The sequence below is a fragment of the Macrotis lagotis genome, chromosome 7, assembly GCF_037893015.1.
Source record: "Macrotis lagotis isolate mMagLag1 chromosome 7, bilby.v1.9.chrom.fasta, whole genome shotgun sequence".
In the NCBI taxonomy this organism is placed as follows: Eukaryota; Metazoa; Chordata; class Mammalia; order Peramelemorphia; family Peramelidae; genus Macrotis; species Macrotis lagotis.
Window position 1 is genome coordinate 131,809,940 of NC_133664.1, and position 21,944 is coordinate 131,831,883.

Genomic DNA, 21,944 nt, shown 5'->3' on the forward strand with positions numbered 1-21,944 from the left:
TCTAGCTACTACACTGCCCAGCTGCTTCTACATACTTGAGACTAGAATCTGGTAGCCCTCCTTATTGGACTCTACCCCCTCAAAGCTGTAGGGAGCTATAGAAGTCACAGAAACCTAAAAAAGATGCCATGTGCTACTAAGAATTATGAAGAAGCACCTGCTGGTATTAGACTAGGCTAATCAGGTCTTTTGGGAAGGATTATTCATTAGCAGATGTTATGAAGATCATAGGAGATAATATTTGGGCAGCACTTAGCTTAACCTGTTACATAGTGGGAATTATCTAAATGCTTACATGGTCAAGGCAATCAGCTTTTATTAAGAAGCACCTACTACGTTCCCCTTGATATATATATATATATATGTATATATATTCCATGAACTTTACTAAAGCAAATGAATAATCCAGAATTCTAATAAAATCTGATAGAATAACTTGGTAGTTGAGAGGTAACAGATGCATTCCTGGTATACGGGGAAAATACACACACACACACACACACACACACACACACACACATACACACATAAACTTAAATTAAAGAAAAGTTCATAAATTTCCTGAGAGATGAAAACATCTGGACACAAAAGTATAAAAACTTGAGGTTTAAAAATGACACATTGAATTCATAAGTGGTTTACCATGGAATTGTAAAAAAAATATGTAGCACATAATATCACAGAGAAACAATATTTTATATTGAACTTCCAACAATTAATGTTGTTTTAAGTTTGCTGTAAGTTTGTTAACTCTAGTCCCGACTGTCCCTAATGAGGGGTACATATTGAGGGTCATTTGCCTTTATTCTGCTGCACTTACTCTTGACCTTCTAACAGATCCATCTCTCCCATAATAAATCTTAATGGCCACCCAGCTCAGATAGAGTCTAAGATAGAGTTCCTAATACCAAAATACCTTTTAATTATATATCACAAAATATCATATTGGAGTTCCAGTAAAAACATTAAATTGGAACATTTCATTCATTCAAAGATTATTCCTTTTTCTGATTTCAATAAGAGTTTTTTTTAAAAAAACTTCCTTACAACATAATGAATAAAATCTGATTATTTATTATTTGGTTGCATTGAGGATTGTTAGCAGTATAAGTAGGAGCTGTTCAATGATTTCAGATTTATTCCAAAAATAATTTCCTACTTAAATCTAGCACAGAAGAGAATCAAAATTTGAAGAGAGGTAATCCTCTAACATGAGAGGAAGAACCAACCCTTCTCTCAATAGTTTTGCTTAATGCATCATTCAACAATAGAGTGCCATGTATTTATATAAATCTATTCTCCAAATGCTTTGTAGATTTACTTAACTTAATCATAACATCCCTGAAAGGGTGTTTTGTTTTGGGTTTTTTTGGCATCAGAGGTCTTATCTCCAGTTTACAAACTGAACTAGAGAGAAGCAAAGGGATTTGTTTAAAGACATTCTAAAAAGCAGTGTCTTCTGGGAAATGGAAACTCTCCCTTTTCCCATTTTCTTTCTAGTACTCCATGCAGGCTTTCCAGCTAGGCATAACAGTCAGAATTACATTCAAAATTATTTATAGAAAATTAATTATAACCTAGTTTGCAAATTAATCAGACTTTTTTAGTCTTTACTATCAAGAAGGTCTCTGTGGCATTTGCTATTGTTGACCATTTAGTCTTGAAACTTTCTTCTCCTTTTGGTCTGTGACATTAAATAGATATTGCAAGAAATTTTAAGAAAATGAGAAATAACTAGTCATTCATGGAGTATTATTTAAAGTGTATTGGGGGGTGGCTAGGTGGCATAGTGAATAAAGCCCCGGCCTTGGAGTCAGGAGTACCTGGGTTCAAATTCAGTCTCAGACACTTAATAATTACCTAGCTGTGTGGCCTTGGGCAAGCCACTTAACCCCATTTGCCTTGTAAAAACGTAAAAAGCAAAAAAAAATAAAGTGTATTGAGAGATCTGCCTTCTTCCACATATATATCAAAATATTTATAGGAACATTTTTTTTGTTAAAAATTTTCTTTATGCTATATATTTGGTGTTAGTAAAGAACTAGGAACAAAAGAAATGTCCATTTGGTTGGGGAATGACTAAACATACTGGAGAACACGATGTACAAATTGCTTTAAGAAATTATGAAAAACAATGAATACACAGAAGACTGTACAGGGAAAGCCATATGAATCAAGGAGAAGTGAAGTAAGCAGAGCAGGAAAACAATACAATGGCTAAAATAATATTAATGGAAAGAAAAACAATAACCTAATAATTATAACTGAATGTTGAGAAGAGCAAACTTGACCTCAAAGAAAGCACTGAGAATATACCTTCTCCCACTCCTTAGCACTTATAATCTTTTTCCTCACAATAACTCTCAGAGATAGATTGTTCAAGTATATTTATCTCTATTTCATGGATGAATAAACTAAGGCAAAGATATGTAAAAGGCTTTGTCCCTGGTCATAGTCACACAGCAAATGTTAGAACTAGAACTCAAACTTGCTTCTCTTGCCTAATTCTAATGCTTTCCATGATACCACATTACTTTGATAACTTTTTATTATAAATTTTTGTTATTTAGTTCCACTTAAGATAATGAATTTATAGTAATAAGGAACCCTAAAGTCCATCAGGTCTTCATTTTGCAGAAGAAGAGAATTCCAGAGAGATTAAGGGACTCACCTGGATAGTTAATATCTGGGTAGGATTCAAACCTTTCTTTCTGACTCTTAGTCTAATACTATCCACTGTATCACCTTGTCTCTAGTTATGAAATAAAACTATAAGGCAAATGCCAAAAACTACTCATGAAAGTGAGGCTCATTAATTTTATATTTACACTGTCAGTATAAGTATAAATGTTTTTAAAGTATATTCACAGTATACAGCTACTATCAGATATGTATTATGGTTATTTTGAAAAGAGAAAATTAATGTCATATTTTAGGAATCTATTCTCCTTATTTTAGAATGTTCATGGAAAAAATGTGCTCTGAACCATAGGCAAACAAACCAACTCAAAATACAAACACTCACTGATCCTGGATGGTGTGGCATTCTGGATGAGTTTTCAGATTACTGTGGAATGTTCTTAACATCCTGGCATTATTAGCATACCTTCTTCAAAGTGTCATCTACTCTCAAAAAAAATGGATTCAGGATTCCATTCTATATCAGATAATATGAAATAGGATTTCCTTTGCTTTATTCCCATAGATCAAAATGAGGAAATTTCCTCAAATGTGTCATTCAGGAAAGCTCTTTGTTAAGTAACTGATTTGTGTCAAGGCACTGTGCTTGTTTGAGGAATGAATGAATGTTCTCACTTTGGATCCACTGAAGTTTATCAAGTCAAACCTTCTCCTCTTACAAATAAGAAATGCAACTCTAGAATAAAGAAGTGATTTGCTCAAGGTCATGAAGGAAGATAGTGCCAGAATTCTTTTAACTACCAGGCAAGTTGTTTTTCCACTTATTATATGATGCTTTCTCCCTTAGAGGTAGATTGATTTTTTGGTTGTTCCAGTGATCCCTAGATGTTTGCAGATTAATATTTGCAAACTTTTTTAGACAGAGGCTAATTGTGGATATTTGAATAGATGAAATAATTGTCTTTGACTGAAAGCTAAGAATTTTAAGTGAGAGTTATACTGTCGTTCAATGATGCTTTCTGATTTGATTCTATTAGAAAAGGGTCAGTAGGGCAAGCTAAGGCCTGAGGGTCAAATCTGGCCTGATGCCCATCAAGCTAAGAATGGTTTTTATATTTTTCAAATAAAGTTTTATTGTATTTTAAAATGTAAATACAATTCTTAGCTTGAGGGCTATACAAAAATTGGCAGTGGGCCTGAGTCTGCCCTCTGTCCACAGTTTGTAGAGGACCCTGCTTTAGATTAGGACCTCCTTGAGACTAAGAAGTCAAAAAAATCTTTCCTTTCATTCGCTTCTTTTCCAATACTTTGCACAGTACCTGGAATTTAGCAGCTGAGAAATAAATGATTATTGACTAATTCACTAATTAGGATGTTGAATCACCAGTGTAGACTTAAGTAGAAAGGCTTTTCACAGACATTATAGAAGGCTGAACAAGGGATCTGATGGTAATCATTATCTTGAAAACACCATCAGTCTCCATCTCTAAAGAGATTATTTAGTACCCCAAATAATGAACATTTTGACAAATAAACAGATAAAACATGCAAGCAATTTCAAGAATATGTTCTCAAATAACAATCTCCTTTTATTGTAATTCTTTAGTCATGTCTGACTTTTTGTGATTGGAGTTTTCTTGGCAAAGATACTGTAATGGTTTGCCATTTTCTTCTCCAGTTCATTTTATGAATGGGGAAACTGAGGCAAATAGAGTTAAGTAACTTACCTAGGGTCACACAGTTAATATCTGAGGTCAGGTTTTAATTCAGGAAAATGAGTCTTCCTGAGTCCATGCCCAGTGTGTCACCTAGCTACCTTTGAACAGAGTTTCAAATAACAATGCCCTTACTTAATTTCAAAATAGGTTTCTATCAAAGAAGCAGAAGGAATGGTATGATATACATTCAGGACCATAGATACCATAGAACCAGAAGGGACCAAAGAGGTTACTGGGTACAACTTTCTTATTTTAGAGATGAGAAAATTAAGACTTAGAAAAATTAATTATGATGTCTGGTATTACTTAGCTCATAAATGTTGAAGGCAAGATATGAACTTAAGTCTTCCTTCCAAGATACAGAACCAAAGTTCTCAGTATAGTACTATATTAACTATATCATGCTTCCTCACTCATTCAAAAAATGTACATATTTTAGGTACCTGTTATGTTAATTTATTCTTAGAATTTTGTTTTCCTAAACTGTTATTGGAGCGATAACCAAAATCTTCAGTATTTTGAGCATTAGCATGAGAAAACACACCAGAATACATTGAAATGGAGGTCAAGACTCCAGAGAAGATTTTGAATGAAAAGCTTCCTTTTGGGCAGGAAAAATCCAAAAGATTGAGAAGTGGGGTGATGGTGAGAGGAATAAATTGGTTTTATTATCTATTTGAGGAGAAACTTAGACTTTGAAAGCAAGAGGTGGTCTTGTAAATTTGACTGGGAGCAAAAACAACAAAATTGTATTATTTATCAAATACCTACCCTGAGTGGACAGATTTGGAGACTTATTTATTTAATATGTGATTTCAATTGGGATTTAAAATTCAGTCTTCCAGTCTCCTATTTAGTTAATCCAGAGACTTTTTGCCTTTGAAATGTCTCAAAAGAAAGAAAGAATTTGTTTACTTTCCTTTGGGCCCAATATAACTGCAACATGAATTTTATTTATTCTTCCAAATGTAATCTGCCATTTAAAATATACTGAAAAATACTGCTGAACCAGATCAACCCACCAACTTTTTCAAAACAATGGTTTCCATCCCACCAAAATATGAAAAGAACAATAAGCATGAAATAAATAACTTAAGAAAGCAAATCTTTTCCAAACTAAGTAGCATAAAGAACATTTAACAAACCCTCTCAGAAAAATTATCCTCAAATTTATTTGAAACAGCCCCTTATTTTATACATTTAAACACCCAAGCCAATTCCTATGACCTTACAAAAGATCAAACAATTAGAGGGGCACCCAAGCCCTAAGGAGCAAAGCAGGCAATTTCAGCCAACATCTGGTTGCCATTTTTGATTATAAGAACTTAAGGAAGCCGTTTAGTTTCTTTGGAGTAAAAATAAGACACTGGGTTTTTTGTTCTCCTTTCATAGTGGAGGGTAAAGGAAACACCAGAATAGAGAGGTCACTAGAAGCTCAGCTTTTATAAATAAGAAAAAGTCTTTTAAAAATTAAAGTAAATTGAACTCTTGTTCTAGGTTCAGTAAACAACTTAACTGAGTTTAGGTTAAAAAAACATATCTTGAAGATCAAGTGTGACAATTAAAGACCAAATTTTATTTAGTCATAAACATATCAGTAATTCCATAAGAGTAGTTCAAAATAAGAAAAAGCTCGAGCACACAATTACTGTGTCTGTCATGATACTATAAAATAGAAAACTGTAGCCTTCAAGCTTCCTTGATAGAGTATCTTTTTTTTCTAGTTGATTAACTAAAGGCACAAAAACACAGCAGACATGGGGCCAAAACCCATTACTTGCATAATAAAAAACGTATGTCCTATGTGTTCTGTGGGAAACCTTGACAAGGCAAGACACACAATGCCTTTCAAATGCACCCTTTTGCTTATGACTTCCACCTAAGCAGCTATATAGACAGATTAAAAAGGGGGAATCATTTAGAGGGGAAAAGGGTGCTGCAGTAGCAAATGCTTCACAAAGTTCTCGACTTTTAATCTTTCAGTAGAATCTTTTCTAAAATGAGAGACTCCAAAACATAATATCCCCAAATATAAAGCACTGTAGAAAAAAGTTCTACTACTACTTTTGCAAATGTTTTCTGCATACAGAACACCAACTAATGCAGATAAATTGTAACAAACAACATAAAAATAAATGCTGCATGATTGTAATGGAACCCTGAAAAAAGAGAAGAAAATTTTCCTTTCTCTTTTCTTTGCAAAGATGAGGATCTACTGGTGTGGAATATTGTATATACTGATAGACACCAAATTTTATTCTCTTTTTTATATTCTTTATTAAAGGGAACAATTTATTGGAGGGAGCCAGGGATGTCTACTAGGAAAGAAGGTGGTATAAAAACAAAATACATCAATAAAAATTAATTTAAAAAAGCAGACAGAAATATGATCCTGACATTTTTCGAAACTTTCCTTTGCAGAAGAAAAATGATGCTAGAATCAAAGGTAACTGAAGTCTTCAGGCAGTCAAAGGAAGCATATTAAGTACTTACTGGTTGACTGTGTTGAGTCCTTTACAAATATTGTCTCATCCTCTCAACAATTCTGGAAGCTAAGTGCTATTATTATCTCCATTTTATAATTAGGGAACATGCAAGGACTAAGTGACTTACCTAAGATCACAGAGCTAGAAAGTTTTGGAGGCTGAATTTGAACCCAAATTATTGTCTGACCCCAGGTCTAGTGCTCTTTCCATTGTTGTTACTTGCCTCATACCATGGCCCTTAGAAGACAATGTGGTTATAGAAATTTTAAACGTGGCACCTTTTTTTGAAGAGCACACAAACTAGAATAGCCAGTTTCATTAATTCTTTCTGAGTCGTCTGCAACTGGAAGAACATATGGTGCATATCAAAGAAAAAAAGAAAAAAATATTCTCTCCTAAAAACTACTGCGAGTCAGAATACTGTTACTATTTATGCTTGTTTTTGGGAATAGTTGAAGACTTTAAGGAGATGGCTTCTTTCTTTAGCTTCTTTAATCCACTGCTAATACATGGAGACAAAGGCACAGATGAAGTCATAGTGTCATGGTTCTGGACTTGAGTTCCACCTTCAGTTATTAATGCTATTATTAACTTACCTAATGTTATCTCAGTTCATTCATAAACATGCATAATAATATATGGAGTATTTATCCCAAATAGTTGCTATGAAATGGGAAAATATATAAGAATTTTATGAAACTGTAAAGCAGTATATGAATGTCAGTTGTCATCATTCTTATTTATAGAGCTCTAGTTTCTTTCCTTCAGGAAGTATTTTATTTTATATTTTTAACAGACCTGTGATTTCATTGTCAAAGGGAAGAATCCATAAAGGAAGTCTTTCTATCAATTTACATTGACACAGATCCTCAACTTCCATAGACTTGATAGAATCACTTCAGACATTATAAGGTGAGGTTGTCAAGGATGACACAGAGAACATGTGAGAGGCAGGATTTGAATTCATGGTTCTCTGACCTAAAGATCAGCATTCTATTCAATACATCATACTCTTCTTAAGAGAGTATATACTTTGGAAATTGATGTTTGTTCTTTGTTCTTGATGAAGACCTTGACATTAGGGAGGTTATGCCATGGCATGCATGTGAATTGAATTTGAGTGAGGGAGTCTGTCATCAGCCTCATTTTCTCCTCTGGAGCCATCTGGGTTCAGTGATCAGAGGTGTATAAGATGACTGAAGATGGCCCTAGATGTGAGTCAATCAGGGTTAAGTGACTTGCTCAAGGTGACATAGCTTTTAATTTGGAAATATGTTCTACATGATTGCACACATATAATCTATATCAAATTGCTTATCATTCTAGGGAGAGAGGGAGGGATGTTTAAAATTGCCTTTATGTATGAAAATGGAAAAATAAAATATTTTTAAAAGTATACATTTTACAAAAATAAGATATAATTATTGTCATTCCATATTACTTAACAGTTTAGAGTTTTTTCCCTTCTTTCCCTATTAGGTAAATGTCCTCTAAAATGATCATTCTCAATTTTACATTAGTCAAGAAGGGGAAAAACTAAATTAGGAATCTGATTTCTAAAAGTACTATTTATAGCTTTTACATTAAGCTGGGGGGGGTGGAAGCTAGATTAGAAATAAGATACCTCTCAGGGATTTTGTACAGGGTATTTTTGCATTGGAATGGAGGCTTGATTAGATGATCTGAAAGATTCCATGAACTCAAGAGTATATCACCTTGATTTGAGAGAGAGAGAGAGAGAGAGAGAGAGAGAGAGAGAGAGAGAGAGAAAGAGAAGAGAAGAGAGGAGAAACACTTAAAGCATAAGGTATTTTTCCCCAAACAACAATTTCTCTGTTTCTTGGCAGAAGCAACCATATTTTGATACTTTTAAATGTTTTAAAGAAGAGGATTTTATAGCAGCATCGTACCTCAGATTTTTTCCAAAAAAATCAATTTGAAGTTTTAAATTTTAATTTCAATTATTTATTCCACTCAGATGACTCCCAAATTTCTCTCTAAATGCATCTTTCAACTCTCCACAAAACACTTTTTTGAACACTCCACTATCAATTCATTCTCAACATGTCTAAAGCCCAACACATCTAAACAGAAAGAATAAAGTCATTAAAAATTCCTTGTACAGATCAACTCCAACTCTGGACCCTGTACATTTTACAGTGACTGTTGCCCAGGCCAAGTATGCTCTCCTTCTTCATCTTTCCTTCTGCTGACTTTCTTCACATTCCAGCTAAAATTCTATTTGCTACAGGTGCCTTTCCTGATTCCTTTGTACCTTAGCATCTTCCCTTTACTGTGTATCTCCAATCTATGCTCTTATATCTAGTTTAATAGTTTTCATTTGCTTCCTCCATTAGACCGTGAGCTCTTTGAGAACTTTTTGTGTCTTTTGCCTTTCTTTGAATTTTCAGTGCATTAACTCAGTATCTGACACCGAGCAGGGGGTTTCATAAATGTTTATTGTCTGTCTACTATAGGAAACTCCTATATTAAGAAATTCTATCATTGCACCTGATAATCTGAAAGATTATCTGTACTTTCTCTGAACAAGATAAACTGAAAGAACTCTAGGACAGTGAGAAGTAAAGTGACTGAGCAGAGTGAAACAATCTTTATAGGTTCGTAACTTGAACCCAGGTCTTCCTGAATTGGAACTCTTCTTTTACTGTACTACATTGCCTCTCTGTTTGATGCACATGAAATTATGCATATATATATACATATATATATTGTGTATGTGTATATAATATTGAATATATACATGTATGATATATAATATTTATGTATAATATGTGTCTATGTTTTATATGTATGTATATACATACACACACATACATGGCATTCCAAAAGTCCTAGTGAAATTTTAAACTAATAAAATTTAAGATGTTTGAGACACCAAGCATCATATGCCACAAATGTACGTGTACACGCTTGTCTGAGCAAGTGTCCATGATTTTATTTACTAGATATGCCCCCTCAAAATGTTTGTATGCATTATGTATTTGTAAAGTGAGTGTTAATTTAAATTCACTAGGGTGGCTCAAGTTTTTTAAAGTCATTCTGAGATGCATCATTTTGTACAGTGAAAAATCCTTTAGTAATGAAATTTGTAGCCCAGTAACTTATCTGTCTGATGAGTTTCGATTTTTATATACTGGCTTTTTTTTTTTTTCACTGAGGCACAATCTTTCCGGGCACATGTGTATTTCAATAGAATCCAGGAGCCATTTCTTGTACTCTTTTAACAAGAACCTACATGTGACCCATTCAGAGAACCATATGCCTGAAAACACCTTCTTGCAAGGTCATTTAATTCCTCTTCAGCAGGTAGTTACTATCTTTAAGCTGTCCTCAAATATATAAGATCTAAAACTATTTTTAGAAGCTCCCTCCCACCCCAAGGGGACTCTTTGATTTGTGATTCATTCTAGAACTTTAACTACCTTCCAGAAAAAAGAAATTCTGATTCCTATTTAGTTTAAATTATGCCTTCTTGGTGATTTCTTTTCCTAAACTAAGTAAACTACAGGGTTTTTTTTTTTCATTGTTAGCTTCCAATTGTCCAAAGCTAAGAATAAGCTAGTAATGTTTGGGTTTTTCTTTTCTTTTCCATATACAACTTCAGCAAAGGCCTTTGGCTAGCAGCCACCATAAACAAACCTAAAAATTTAGCTGGAACATTAAGAGATACATGAATAAGATAGACAGTTTAAAAAGTGAAAGTAAATGTGAATACAAGCATAAGAACATAAAAAGGCAATCATATTATAAACAGGCAAGGATATGGACCTTTTTCTTTATAGATTTTCCACACCATTAAGTGGTGATTTGTATCTTTCACTCTATTAAAATAGTATTCTGCAGGAACGCACTTGGATAAATTATAGTGAGCTTATTAGAGAAAGTTGGGAAGAAACATTAAATTATACCATTCTTCTGAATAAAATGTTATCAAGTTTTATACTTTCCTGAATATCAAGAAATAATATTTATTACAGTATTAACTCAAGCCCAGAACTTTCTCAGTAATAGTATAGGAGGTTGAAAAATGGAGTAAAGTGGGTTTAAAAACACACTTTTAAAAAAATTTTGTTCTCACACTTTAAAAAAGCTCACCATAAATCTACCAATCAGATAATATAGAAAAAAGTAAAAGTAAGTATATAGAGAGATACATATATGTATGTTAATAGACACATACATATAGGCATATAGATAAATAATCAACATGTAAAATTATATAGAAATTACTTAACTTCTATGTAATAAACTCATCAGATTTGCATTTGTTCTAAAAGTGGAAGGCATATCTGAATGCAATATTCTTAAATTTTTTTTCCCCTTCAAAAAAAAATCCAGAGAAACACACAACATTCCTATAAGCACAGTATTAAAAGATTTGGAAGCATTTTCCTGAGAAAAAAAAGATTTCCTAATACCTAGTCTATTTAAATTTTGAATATATACAAAATGCCTATTGTAATTCATAAAGCTTAAACTTCAGACAAAACAATGACATGAAACCTCAGTTTTCATTAGATAATCACTGAAATTAACCCTCAGGTTAAAAAAAGAAAGAAAAAAAGAAATTAATACCCAGGGCTCCCAAGTCTTGTACTAAGTATGACTAAAGACCAATGCATATTCTATAGATGAATGGATATTGGCTGATTTGAGCTTTATCTTGCTGCAAAATCCACAGGCTTTTTATTTAGGGTCTATCATTGTACATTTTACACTTAGTAGGACAAATTTGATCATGGAAAAATTCTGGCATCGTCAACTTACCATACAAGCTGTCTAGGAGTAATAAATATTAGTCACAGGTTTATACATATAAGATCTAAAGGGCATAGTTTAGAAGTGGAAAATATCTTGTTTTGTCTAATTATCTTATTTACAGATGAGGAAACTAAAGCCCAAATTTGTCCAAGATCATACAGGTAGTAAGAAGCAGAGCTGGGAGTTGTTGGGTTTTCCAACAGTCTTTTTCAAAAAAAAGTATATTAATATATTTTTTATGAAAATGTTACTATGTGTATACATACATATATTATATGTATAATATATTATGTGACTACCAGCCCTATTGCAATTCTTATCCTTCAAACATGCATAAGTCACCTGAAAATTAGCTTTCTCCAATTTAGCTCTCAGGTTTAACTAGTGCCCTTGATACCATTGTCCCAATTTCCTCCAGGGTCTTGACTCTCAATGAATCACAATTTCTACTCTTCTACTGGCTCTTTCCCTTCTGACTGCCTACAAACATGTTTATGTCTCTCCTACCACATATTTTTCAAGCCAGTGACACTGACCTCTGGCTATTCCACAAAAATGAAACTCTTTCCCTAATCCAAATGTTTTCTTTGGCTGTCTCCCATGCCTAGAATACTCTCCCTCCTCAATCCATCTATTGACTTCCCTGTTTTCCTTTAGGTTCCATTAAGATCCCATCTTTTACAGGAAACCTTTCCCAACCCCACTTAATTTTAGTGCCTTTCTTCTTTTAATTATTTCCTATGTTTCTAAATATAGTTTGCTTTGTATATGTTTGTATACATGTCGAACCCTCATTTGATTGGGATTTCCTTGAAGTCAAGGACTATCTTTTGACTACATTTTCCACTCTAGGGTCTAGCATAATTCCTAGATAAAAATAGGTACTCAATAAATGGTTATTGATTGACAAACTCATAACTTAAAAGTTCAATGCAAATATCTTTAAAACACACACACATATGTATATATACATACACACACTGAGTGCTAGTGGAGTAATTCCTTTAACTCAGATTCTGGCTCTGCTACATGTGAGTTTTATGATTATTTATGAATAAATTAATTTTCTGCTTTGTTTTATCTGTAAAATCAAAAACTTGAACTATATTGTCCTCTTAGGCCCCATCTAACCAGAAATTCCAGGATTATTTTGTATAATGAAGATCTTGGCTTCTTGGTGCACCCGCTTTAGCTTAATATCAGCAACTCATTTGTGAAGAAGGGTAAATTAATTTAGTTTGGCAAAGGGGAAAATAATGATTATGAATTCAGATTTTTATGTTTTAAAATTGCTCTCCATTTTAAGCAAGTAAAGTATTCAAAAATCTCTAATATCAAGCCAAATGGAGATATCATGCATTAGTGAGAGTGAAGACCTGTTAAATGTAATAAATGTAAATACTTCGGGCTAAAAATTAAAAAAAAAAGATGTTCCAAGAGACCTAAATTCTCAAAGACATTCATTGTACTAAACTTTACACACATTTATGGGCTGAACTCATGACCACAGAATACAAATAGCAAAATCATAATTTCACTTTGTGTCAAATGATCAAGGAAAGGTTTATATCTATGAAACCTTGATCATATCTAAAAATATATATTTGGAGACATTACTCCTGTAATACAAATTAGAAAATGGAATGAGCATTTAGAAAAAAATGCAATTTTCTATACCTATGAGAGTCTGAAATGAACCTTTCCCTTTTGTATTCTATCTGATTAATACATTTTGAAGAAGTAAAGAATGACCCAAAAGGATAGGAATATAATAGAGATAGCGGGGGGGGGGGGTTCTGTGTGGTATGGTGAAGTAAATTACATAATCCCTCTGAGCCTGTTTTCTCAACTATAAAATAGATATGTTAATGTTTATAAAAAGTGACAGTGAGATTTATACTCAGTTCTTTCTGAGTCCAGGTTTGATCCCTATACAAAATTAGCTTTTGAATTCAAACATTTAAAGCCAAACTATCTTAGAAGAAATTATAAAGGAAAAAAAAAAATTTGTTAAGAGTCAAAAACATTAAACACAGAGCACAACAATGAATATTAGTTGGTACATTAGCTCCCCAGTGTCAGGTCCTTGTCTGTCCATAGACTGCCTTTGTCCAGTCCTTGAGGTTTAGAAGCAGCAACTTTATGCATCTCTACTCATAAAACTGATCCAATACCTATATAGTGCAAGTAGGAATACAATTACCTCATTTTCAAAACATCCTCATAAAAGGGCATTGAATTGCAGAGATGTACACATGTTAAGTCAATAAAAGGACCAGGAAAACAACAGAAATTTCAAATTTTGCTCAGAGGATTGAATTTAGTAGAACAAGTAATGAGTATATAATCTGTTGTATTAGTCAGTAGTTAGGTTAAGGAACTAAAGATTTTCCTCATTTATGGCAAAAGGTATATTGCTGAATGGCCGCCTAACAAAATCGAATCATTCAAATGTGTTCTAAGCCTGAATTAGTTAGTTCTGAACAGAACTGTCCAAATTAAGCTTCTTAGGGGTCAGAACTGTTTCTGGTTTTATTTTTGCCAGTTTCTGGCATAGTGCCTTTCATATAATAGTCAATAAAGACTGAATTGAATTAAGCCAGGTCTTGAGAAAATTGGTCAATAGGAAAGCTTGTTTGCAATATCCCTCATTTTCCTTTTCAATGCTTCCTCTTCTTTATAGAACTCTCTACTGTCAAGGTGCCTAGTGACTTATCCTACCTTGATCTAGGAGGGTATTCTCCAGCACTTTGGCTTCAGACCTGGCCCTCTAATCCAGTCAGCTCCTACCCTGCCTTCTCTCACTCTTCCATTCTATCAAAATTTATCTAATCTATATCCCATTCTTTCTCAACTTTATTATCTTGGAATTATCATACCATATATTAGGTATATATTAGGTATTTAGGTATTTGTCAACTCTCTCAGATGACATATTTACATTAAGGGGGTGAAAATGTGGCAATTTGATGTAGTAGTAGAAATTTATTTGGAGTTCTTTTAAAAAATTTATTTATTTAAGGTAATGTGGTTAAGTGCCTTTCCCAAGGTCACACAGCTAGGTTATTAAGTATCTGAGGTCAAATTTGAACTCAGATCCTCCTGACTCCAGGACTGGTACTCTATCCACTTCACCACCTAGCTTCCCCTTATTTGGAGTTCTTGACAGGCAGTTATCCATTCTGACTATGTAGAAAGTCAACTCTGATGTGGAATTAAATTGTTATGACTCATACTAAAATGCTACAACCTATGAAAGCTGCTTCTTAATGTCTGGACTTCTGACAATAAAGTAATGAAAATAAAGCCTTTTCAATAATGGCATTGCCTAGTGATTGCTGAATGTTCCTGGGGTGTCTTAGTCTCTTTGTCCCCAGGATAATCTGAAAGCCTTTACAGGATTACTGCATGATGCTTCTTTATGACTTTTGTTTTTCATAATCAAAGAAGACCATGATGTCATATGAATTATGGCATAACTTGCACATCAATAGTAAGGTTTTTTCTTCATCTTCAAAGAAGACTATGACATTAGGGTGGCGATGCCATGGCAAGCACATGAATTGGATTTGAGTGAGGGGATGCTGAGATAAGTCTCCAGTCTTACTTTGTCCCCTAGAGGTTTTTGGGTCCAGTGCCAGATACAAATCTGGACAACTGGAGATGGCCCTGAATGCCAGGCAGTCAGGGTGAAACAACTTGCTTACTGACTATAGTCAACATAATGTACAAGGGCAGCTAGGTAGTGGATAGAACACTGACCCTGGATTCAGGACTGGAGTGCAAATCTGTCCTTAGATGTTTGCTCACTGCGTGACCTTGAGCAAGTTGTTTCACCTAAGAGATGGGCTGCTTGCCCATCTCTTAGGACCCACTGACCCATATTCAACTCCTGTCCACTTCAGCCTTCAAAGTTTACCTGTGCTTCATTGAATTTCTTCACTTTGGCATTATGAGCAGTGGACAGAAATCAATTAAGTCAACCCCCACTGCAAGGTCCTGGTAATGCTCTGTTTTAATTAAACAATTGGGTTCCCATGGTTCAAATCAGTTCTAAGTCAGCTTCTTGAGGGTTAGCAGCATAATTCAGTTATTGCATGTCATGGAATTGAAGAAGATTGGAAAACCAAAGGCTTATTATGCTGGCAAATGATTTCACAGATACCACATAAGATTATTGTCACAGAAGGGAACTCACATCTATCTGTGATCCCAAACCTCATGAGGACAGACCACCAAGAGACCCCACACTGAAGGAGACCCACATTCACTCTATAGTTGACTTCCTCTTCCCTTGGCCTTGTCAACCACCTCACCAGTCTATTCCACCTCCATTTTCTGTCTGGTCCTCTTGTGATGACTCCACTGTGAGGGTGACTCAAAGGACTGGGGAGTTCTGTCTGAAGCTGGCATCATGGAAAGACTAAGAGTTGCTTGCTGACTCTCCAGTCTCACCTTTAAGTCTATTCTACCACCATACTGGCTGCCTGATCTCCATGTGAATGTCCTTTCCCTTTTCTTTTCTCCAGATCCTCTTTATGTTTTAATTATTTCTATTAGAATTCAATCTCCTTGAATCCAGTGCTTTTGGATGGGGGAGGTAGGGGACCCTTCATAGCCAGTCTTCCCCACCTTTCCATTCTTACACTTTATCCCCATGACTCTGGCATCCTAGCTGTTCTTTATACATGCACCAACTCTCAGTGTTTTCAATGGTTGTCTCCTATGTCTGAAACTCTCTCCCTCCTCATCACTGATTGCTAACTCCCTTTGTTTCCTTTAAGCTTCTGCTAAAGTCCTGCCTTCTGCAAAAGGTCCTTCCCAGGTTCCTTTAATGTCAATACATTCCCTCTGATTATTTCTAAGTCAGCACATATATATCGTGTTTCAACATAGTTGCTTGGGTGAGCAATTCATTATACTATGAACCCTTTAAAGGTAGATACTGCTTTTTGCGTGTGTGTGTGTGTGTGTGTGTGTGTGTCTGGCCCATGGTAGGTCATTAATTTATACTGATTTGATTTAAAAGTAGGTACCATCTTGTTCTGTTCTCTCTCTCTCTCTCTCTCTCTCTCTCTCTCTCTCTCTCTCTCTCTCCCTTTCTGAGCAGGTCACTCAGAGACCCTATGTCATAGGGAATTCAAAATACTAATAGGGCTTATACTTCCAGAATTCAAAGATTGAGAGGTTATCTTTTGGGTGTATCATAATCTGAGCTAGATATATCTCAGACCAATTTCCTATTAATCTAAGTAAAATGAGATGTGATACTCATAGATCATTCAACAATTATGAAAAGGAGATTTTCTTAGCTATAGCAGGAGAGGGATATTCAATAATAATCATCTGAGCTGATTCATATGGAAAAAGGTCCCCTTGCCCTAAGTTGCCCATGATAGTCTTCCAGCCAAGTACTAGAAAGAAACTGGCCATTTTGTACTAAGATTCAGAAAGTGATATCAATAGTCCTAACCTTTCATTCTCTGAACCAAAAAAGTTTTGAAGATGGTTTCAATAATTTTTAAGGGAAAACCAGCCTAAATTGCTTGGGAAGAGAAAGAAGGATACTGTTATCATCATATGACTCATTCTTTTACCAAATACAAACTTTTTATATAATTTGAACTTTATGATATTTTAAAATATCAGAAAGAAGATAAATAATATTAATTTTATAAAACAGTTGGAAGGAATTGAGGCAGAATAGCAGAAAGTCAAAGGAATTTATGATTCAAGGTTCAATAAAGGAGAAATTCTTTTCTAGATGGCAGGACACAAACTGGAAAAAAAGAATAACATTATAGGATTATAGGATCATAGGATTTAAAACTGGAAGAAACCTTAAATTCTACAGGATTTAAATGCTTCTAGTTATCCTCACCTTGGTCCAGCTGCCCCAGCCCAAGGCCAGCCTTGAGGCTTTCTTCTGAGGTAACAACAGTATAGCCAAGATTTGTGAGGATGTGCTGATATAGCTGAAGTTCCATTTGGCTGTAGGAAGGTGGGACATAGAGCACTGCCCTTCTCTCATGACTTCCAAAGTGCTTTGCAATAGACTCTTTAATCTGCAAAGAGAAGTGAGAGTCAAACATTAAAATTAAGGGAGAGAGAAAAATGAACTTTAGCTGAGATACTTTAGGTAAAGTCACTCAACCTCCTGGAAACTCAGTTTCCTCCTCAGTAAAATAGGTGCAGGGTTGGACTAGATGAACTCTGTAGTCCTTATTAGCTCTAAATCAATGATCCTAAAGGTCATTCAGAAAGTACTAAATGCAATAACACAGTACTAATATCTACTTATTTGTTTATTTGTTTTTTGTTTATTTCTTTATTTATGTGCTTATCTGTTTATTTATTCAGCCATGCATTTAGTTGTTTGTTTATATAGACAGTCCTTCTGGCCAAAATTTCAAAGGTAAATTAACATTGACAATTGAGAAAAATAAACATCTTAGACAACTAAGAAGTTGGAACATTGCTACTGTGATTTTGAAATCAACTCATCTACTTTAAAATAAATTTTAAAAAGTCCTCAGATAGCCAAAGTTCCACTGCTTAGGCATGAGATTCTGAAACCCCAAAGAAGTCCATCTCTTCCCTACCCCATTGCTTGAAATTACTTTAACAGGAGGGTTAACCTTTTAGTCCACAATTAGAGATAAAGTTTAAGATTTAAAAAAATACTTTTATATAACCAAACACTCACCACTTTACCTTATCAAAACCTTTATCTTTTCCTATAGGGTCTAAGTGTAAAAAAAACTTAAGTGGGGGTGGTTGAGGAAAGAAATAAAAGAAAATCTTTTACTCTCTCTCAAAGTGCCATACACTAGTTTCTTTGGTGTATTAATAATACCTTCAGAAAATCCCCAGGATCGCTTATGGGATTAATGGGAAAGAAGTTATGACTTTTTTTCCCCTTTCTTTTTTCTTTTTGGAGTAATCAGATAAGGAGAGAAACAGGTAGGAAAATAGTCCCAGGGATGGAAAAGAACAGAAAAAAGCAGTATCCCTTAGATTGAGAAACATCCCCAAGGATTTAACCTCTACCTTTGTCTCTTCTATTTAAATCCCTTCTCTCCTCACTTTAAATTGCCTCCAATACTGCCCAATCTACTCCCCCTGTCCACAAGAGTCTATCTTCTATGCCAGATGAGCCATTGTTGATATTTTAGAATTGATGGGGTTCCTTCTGTCTTAATGCAGACCTTGGAAGTTTCTACATAACGATCCACACAAAGGAATCTGAAGCACACCACAAAACGGTAAAGTAAATCAGCTTTATTAAGGGGAGATACTCAAAAGGAAAGCACAGTCAAGATCCAGGATTAAAATGGGCCCTTCCTGGGGACCCACACTAAGATAGCTTTTCCCTGACCAGTAAAAGAATCACAGGTCCCACAATCTCACTCCCTCTCTTTATGTGGGGCTTACCTGGGACCAGGAATTAAGAGAACAGAGGAGAAGCTTAACCTGGGAATTAGATCTAATACAAGCTTGTGACATTAAGTCTAGGAAATTGAGAGCAAAGTGATATTTAAATTTACAGAGGTGAGAAAAGGGATTTAGAAACCTTAGTGCTGATCTTAAATCTCTGTGTGGTGGATGACTCTGAGAAGAGTGTTTGAGCTCCCCCTCCCCCAACCAGGGTGAAGTGTGAGGAGGCTCCTGGGAGGTAGGAGCTTGGAGAAGGAAGAGAGTCTTCTGCTATGAGAGTGAGTGAGTGGAGCACAGAGGGATCAGGGAGACAAAGGTATCTCTGGAGGACCAAGTGAGAATGCTGAAGGCATTTTCCCAAGTTAAACTCTGTTCTGTGTGGTGATTATATGGTCTAGAATAGGGCTGACCTCTCTATTAGCCTATGGTCTTCTTCTTTTAAACATTTATAATGTAAAGAAATACTGAATTTCAGTTAGAGGTATCACAGGTAAAGTAACACATATATATTCCTTTTTTGTTTGTTTGTTCTTTGCTATCCAAGTTCATGCACCCCAGGTAAAGAAACCCAATCTAAAAAAGTCTTAGCACATCAGTCACATCATGGGTTAAATAGGGTTTTGTGGACTGGCCTGGGAACATAATCACTATGTATAGCAATATTTCTTTGGGAAAATACCCTTAGAACCTCTCCTCTTCCCCCCCCTCCCAAAAAACTAACTTAAAAATAAACTTTTGGGCAAAGATCCATAAGTAAGTTGGACACTGGTTGTATTTAGTTGAAATACAGATTTAATTCTCTAAAGTAAGAAAATGCTCACTTGAAAATGTTCTATGTACTTTTCATGATGAATGCCAACATGAATTCTTAAGAAGGAACATTTGAAACCCGACTGAAAGGTGAGCCTTTAAAATGCTCAAGCTGATTAGTGAGTGATCTATTGGACTGCTCTCCTGAGGGCCAAAACAAACAAAGACTTCCCATCCCATTTCTCAGTTACTGGAGATCAGAGAAAGAAAAAGAGAAGTCATATATTTTGAAATAAATAAATGACACTCAAGCTACAGTGAATAGTATCTTTGGGTCCCCTAAGTGTTCATATCATCTTCATTTTTCATCACAGGATGCAATTTTCTCTAACTGTTGGCTTAAGCATAGGACTTATTTTGGTAGTGGTATTTTAGTTCTCTGATTCATTGCTAATGTACTGCTTTTATTTTAGAGACTTCATTCCCCTCCTCCCTTCAACTTGAATGTGTAGTCAGAGACAATGACATATTTACCCTTACTTCTCATTTTTAAGAATATTCTAAGTAAAGCATATTTCTCAGTTGTATTTTTTGTGAGAATCTTTGGGAACTAAGCTAGACAACCACGGAAACATATCATATCTAAATCCAACAAAAGTTTAACTAGGAAATGAATAGGTCAGTGGAATTATGTTATCCTGTAATACAAACTGCCCTGTCCTTGTAATATTTATAACACTCTGTGCCAGCAGAAATGGTCCAACAGCAAAACTCACAGACCTTGAGCTTCTGGGTTAGCCAGTTGGCCAACAGGTGCAGTTCTCAAATATGAAAAATGAAAGCCTAGTGAGCAAAGAGGTCAACTGTCCTAGGAGCAACTACCAGTCATACCACTTCATGTAAATAAGAGCTTCTGACTTGTTCTACAGATTTGAAGACTGTCCCTAAGCTGAAGAATAAATTTTAATTGAAACCACAATAAGAGCAACTCCAAATTTCCTACTGTTTGAACAACCATTTCAAAAGCACTGTCTCTGAGACTTGTCTTACTACAGATGTTTAATTCACTTCAGGTTTTTTTTTTTGGTTGTTATTCCTTTGAAAAGTTGAAATGAACATGTTTGAAATCATGTTCATTCTTGTAGGAAGCTATATACTATAAGCTTAAGATTTTTATTAGAAAAAAATGTTAAATATTAACATCCACAAATCATCCTTTCAAAATTAACCATCTGAACTGTGAAAATTAAATATGTGAATTGTTTGTCAATACTATTATAGTCACAATCTCTTTTGTGTTTAATATATTTAAAGATTTAATTTAAAATACTGTTTAAAAATATATTTTTGTCATTTTACCTTTCCACTCTCAGAAATTAAGTATAAAACATTGCATATTTGCATTAAATATTAATATAGTTCAATGAATTTACAAACATTAAAAATGAAGACTAAAATGAAAATCACTCTACCAAAAAATCAATGAATATAAATTCAAAACAGTGGATTAAGAATATCATAAAAATACTGCAGTTCTCTTAAGATTTAAAAAATGCTTTTGCTAGTCTTACTTCAAGACTATGAAATATAGCTCTTTTTAGTAATACCAGAATGGAAAAATATAACTTTTTTCCTCAGGTTGACAGAGGGACTGTTTTACAGTATCTATTAAATATCTTCCTACAAATTTGTATTTATGACATTCTCTGATGTTGAAACACAAATCATCTAGTCGATATAAGACACCATCCTTTAAGTAAAATCAGTACTCCCTACCTAGTCGGTAGTTTCCAGGCATTTCAAAAACACTGCTTATGTCAGTATATTCTCTTCCTGTTTTTACATTTGAGAACCAAAATAGAGCTTTTCCCATTGTTAATATTGACCTTTTAAATGAATTTATTTCTGAAAAAGCAAAATTTAAAAATAAATTTGAGGAAGGTTGACTGAGTGCTGAGCTACTTAAAATCATGTGTAACACAAAGACTCCCAGCCCCAAAGTTTCTGAATGAGAACCCATATTTTCCTCCTTGGAATCACAAAGTATCCTTAAGAAGTGCCAAAATGGTCCATGATATCATATTAAAACTTCTTGGGGGGCGTCTAGGTGGCGCAGTGGATAAAGCACCAG

The 21,944-nt window shown here is 34.5% G+C and overlaps 1 protein-coding gene across 1 annotated transcript in view; it reads right to left on the reverse strand.

The window, feature by feature from the left end:
* The window catches only part of CPED1 (cadherin like and PC-esterase domain containing 1), a 407,812-nt gene that overhangs the window by 345,342 nt on the left and 40,526 nt on the right, over positions 1-21,944 (reverse strand). The window contains exon 3 of the mRNA XM_074193820.1: positions 17,508-17,691. Coding sequence (XP_074049921.1) covers positions 17,508-17,691 — 184 coding nt within the window. The remainder of the gene's footprint in view (positions 1-17,507; positions 17,692-21,944) is intronic.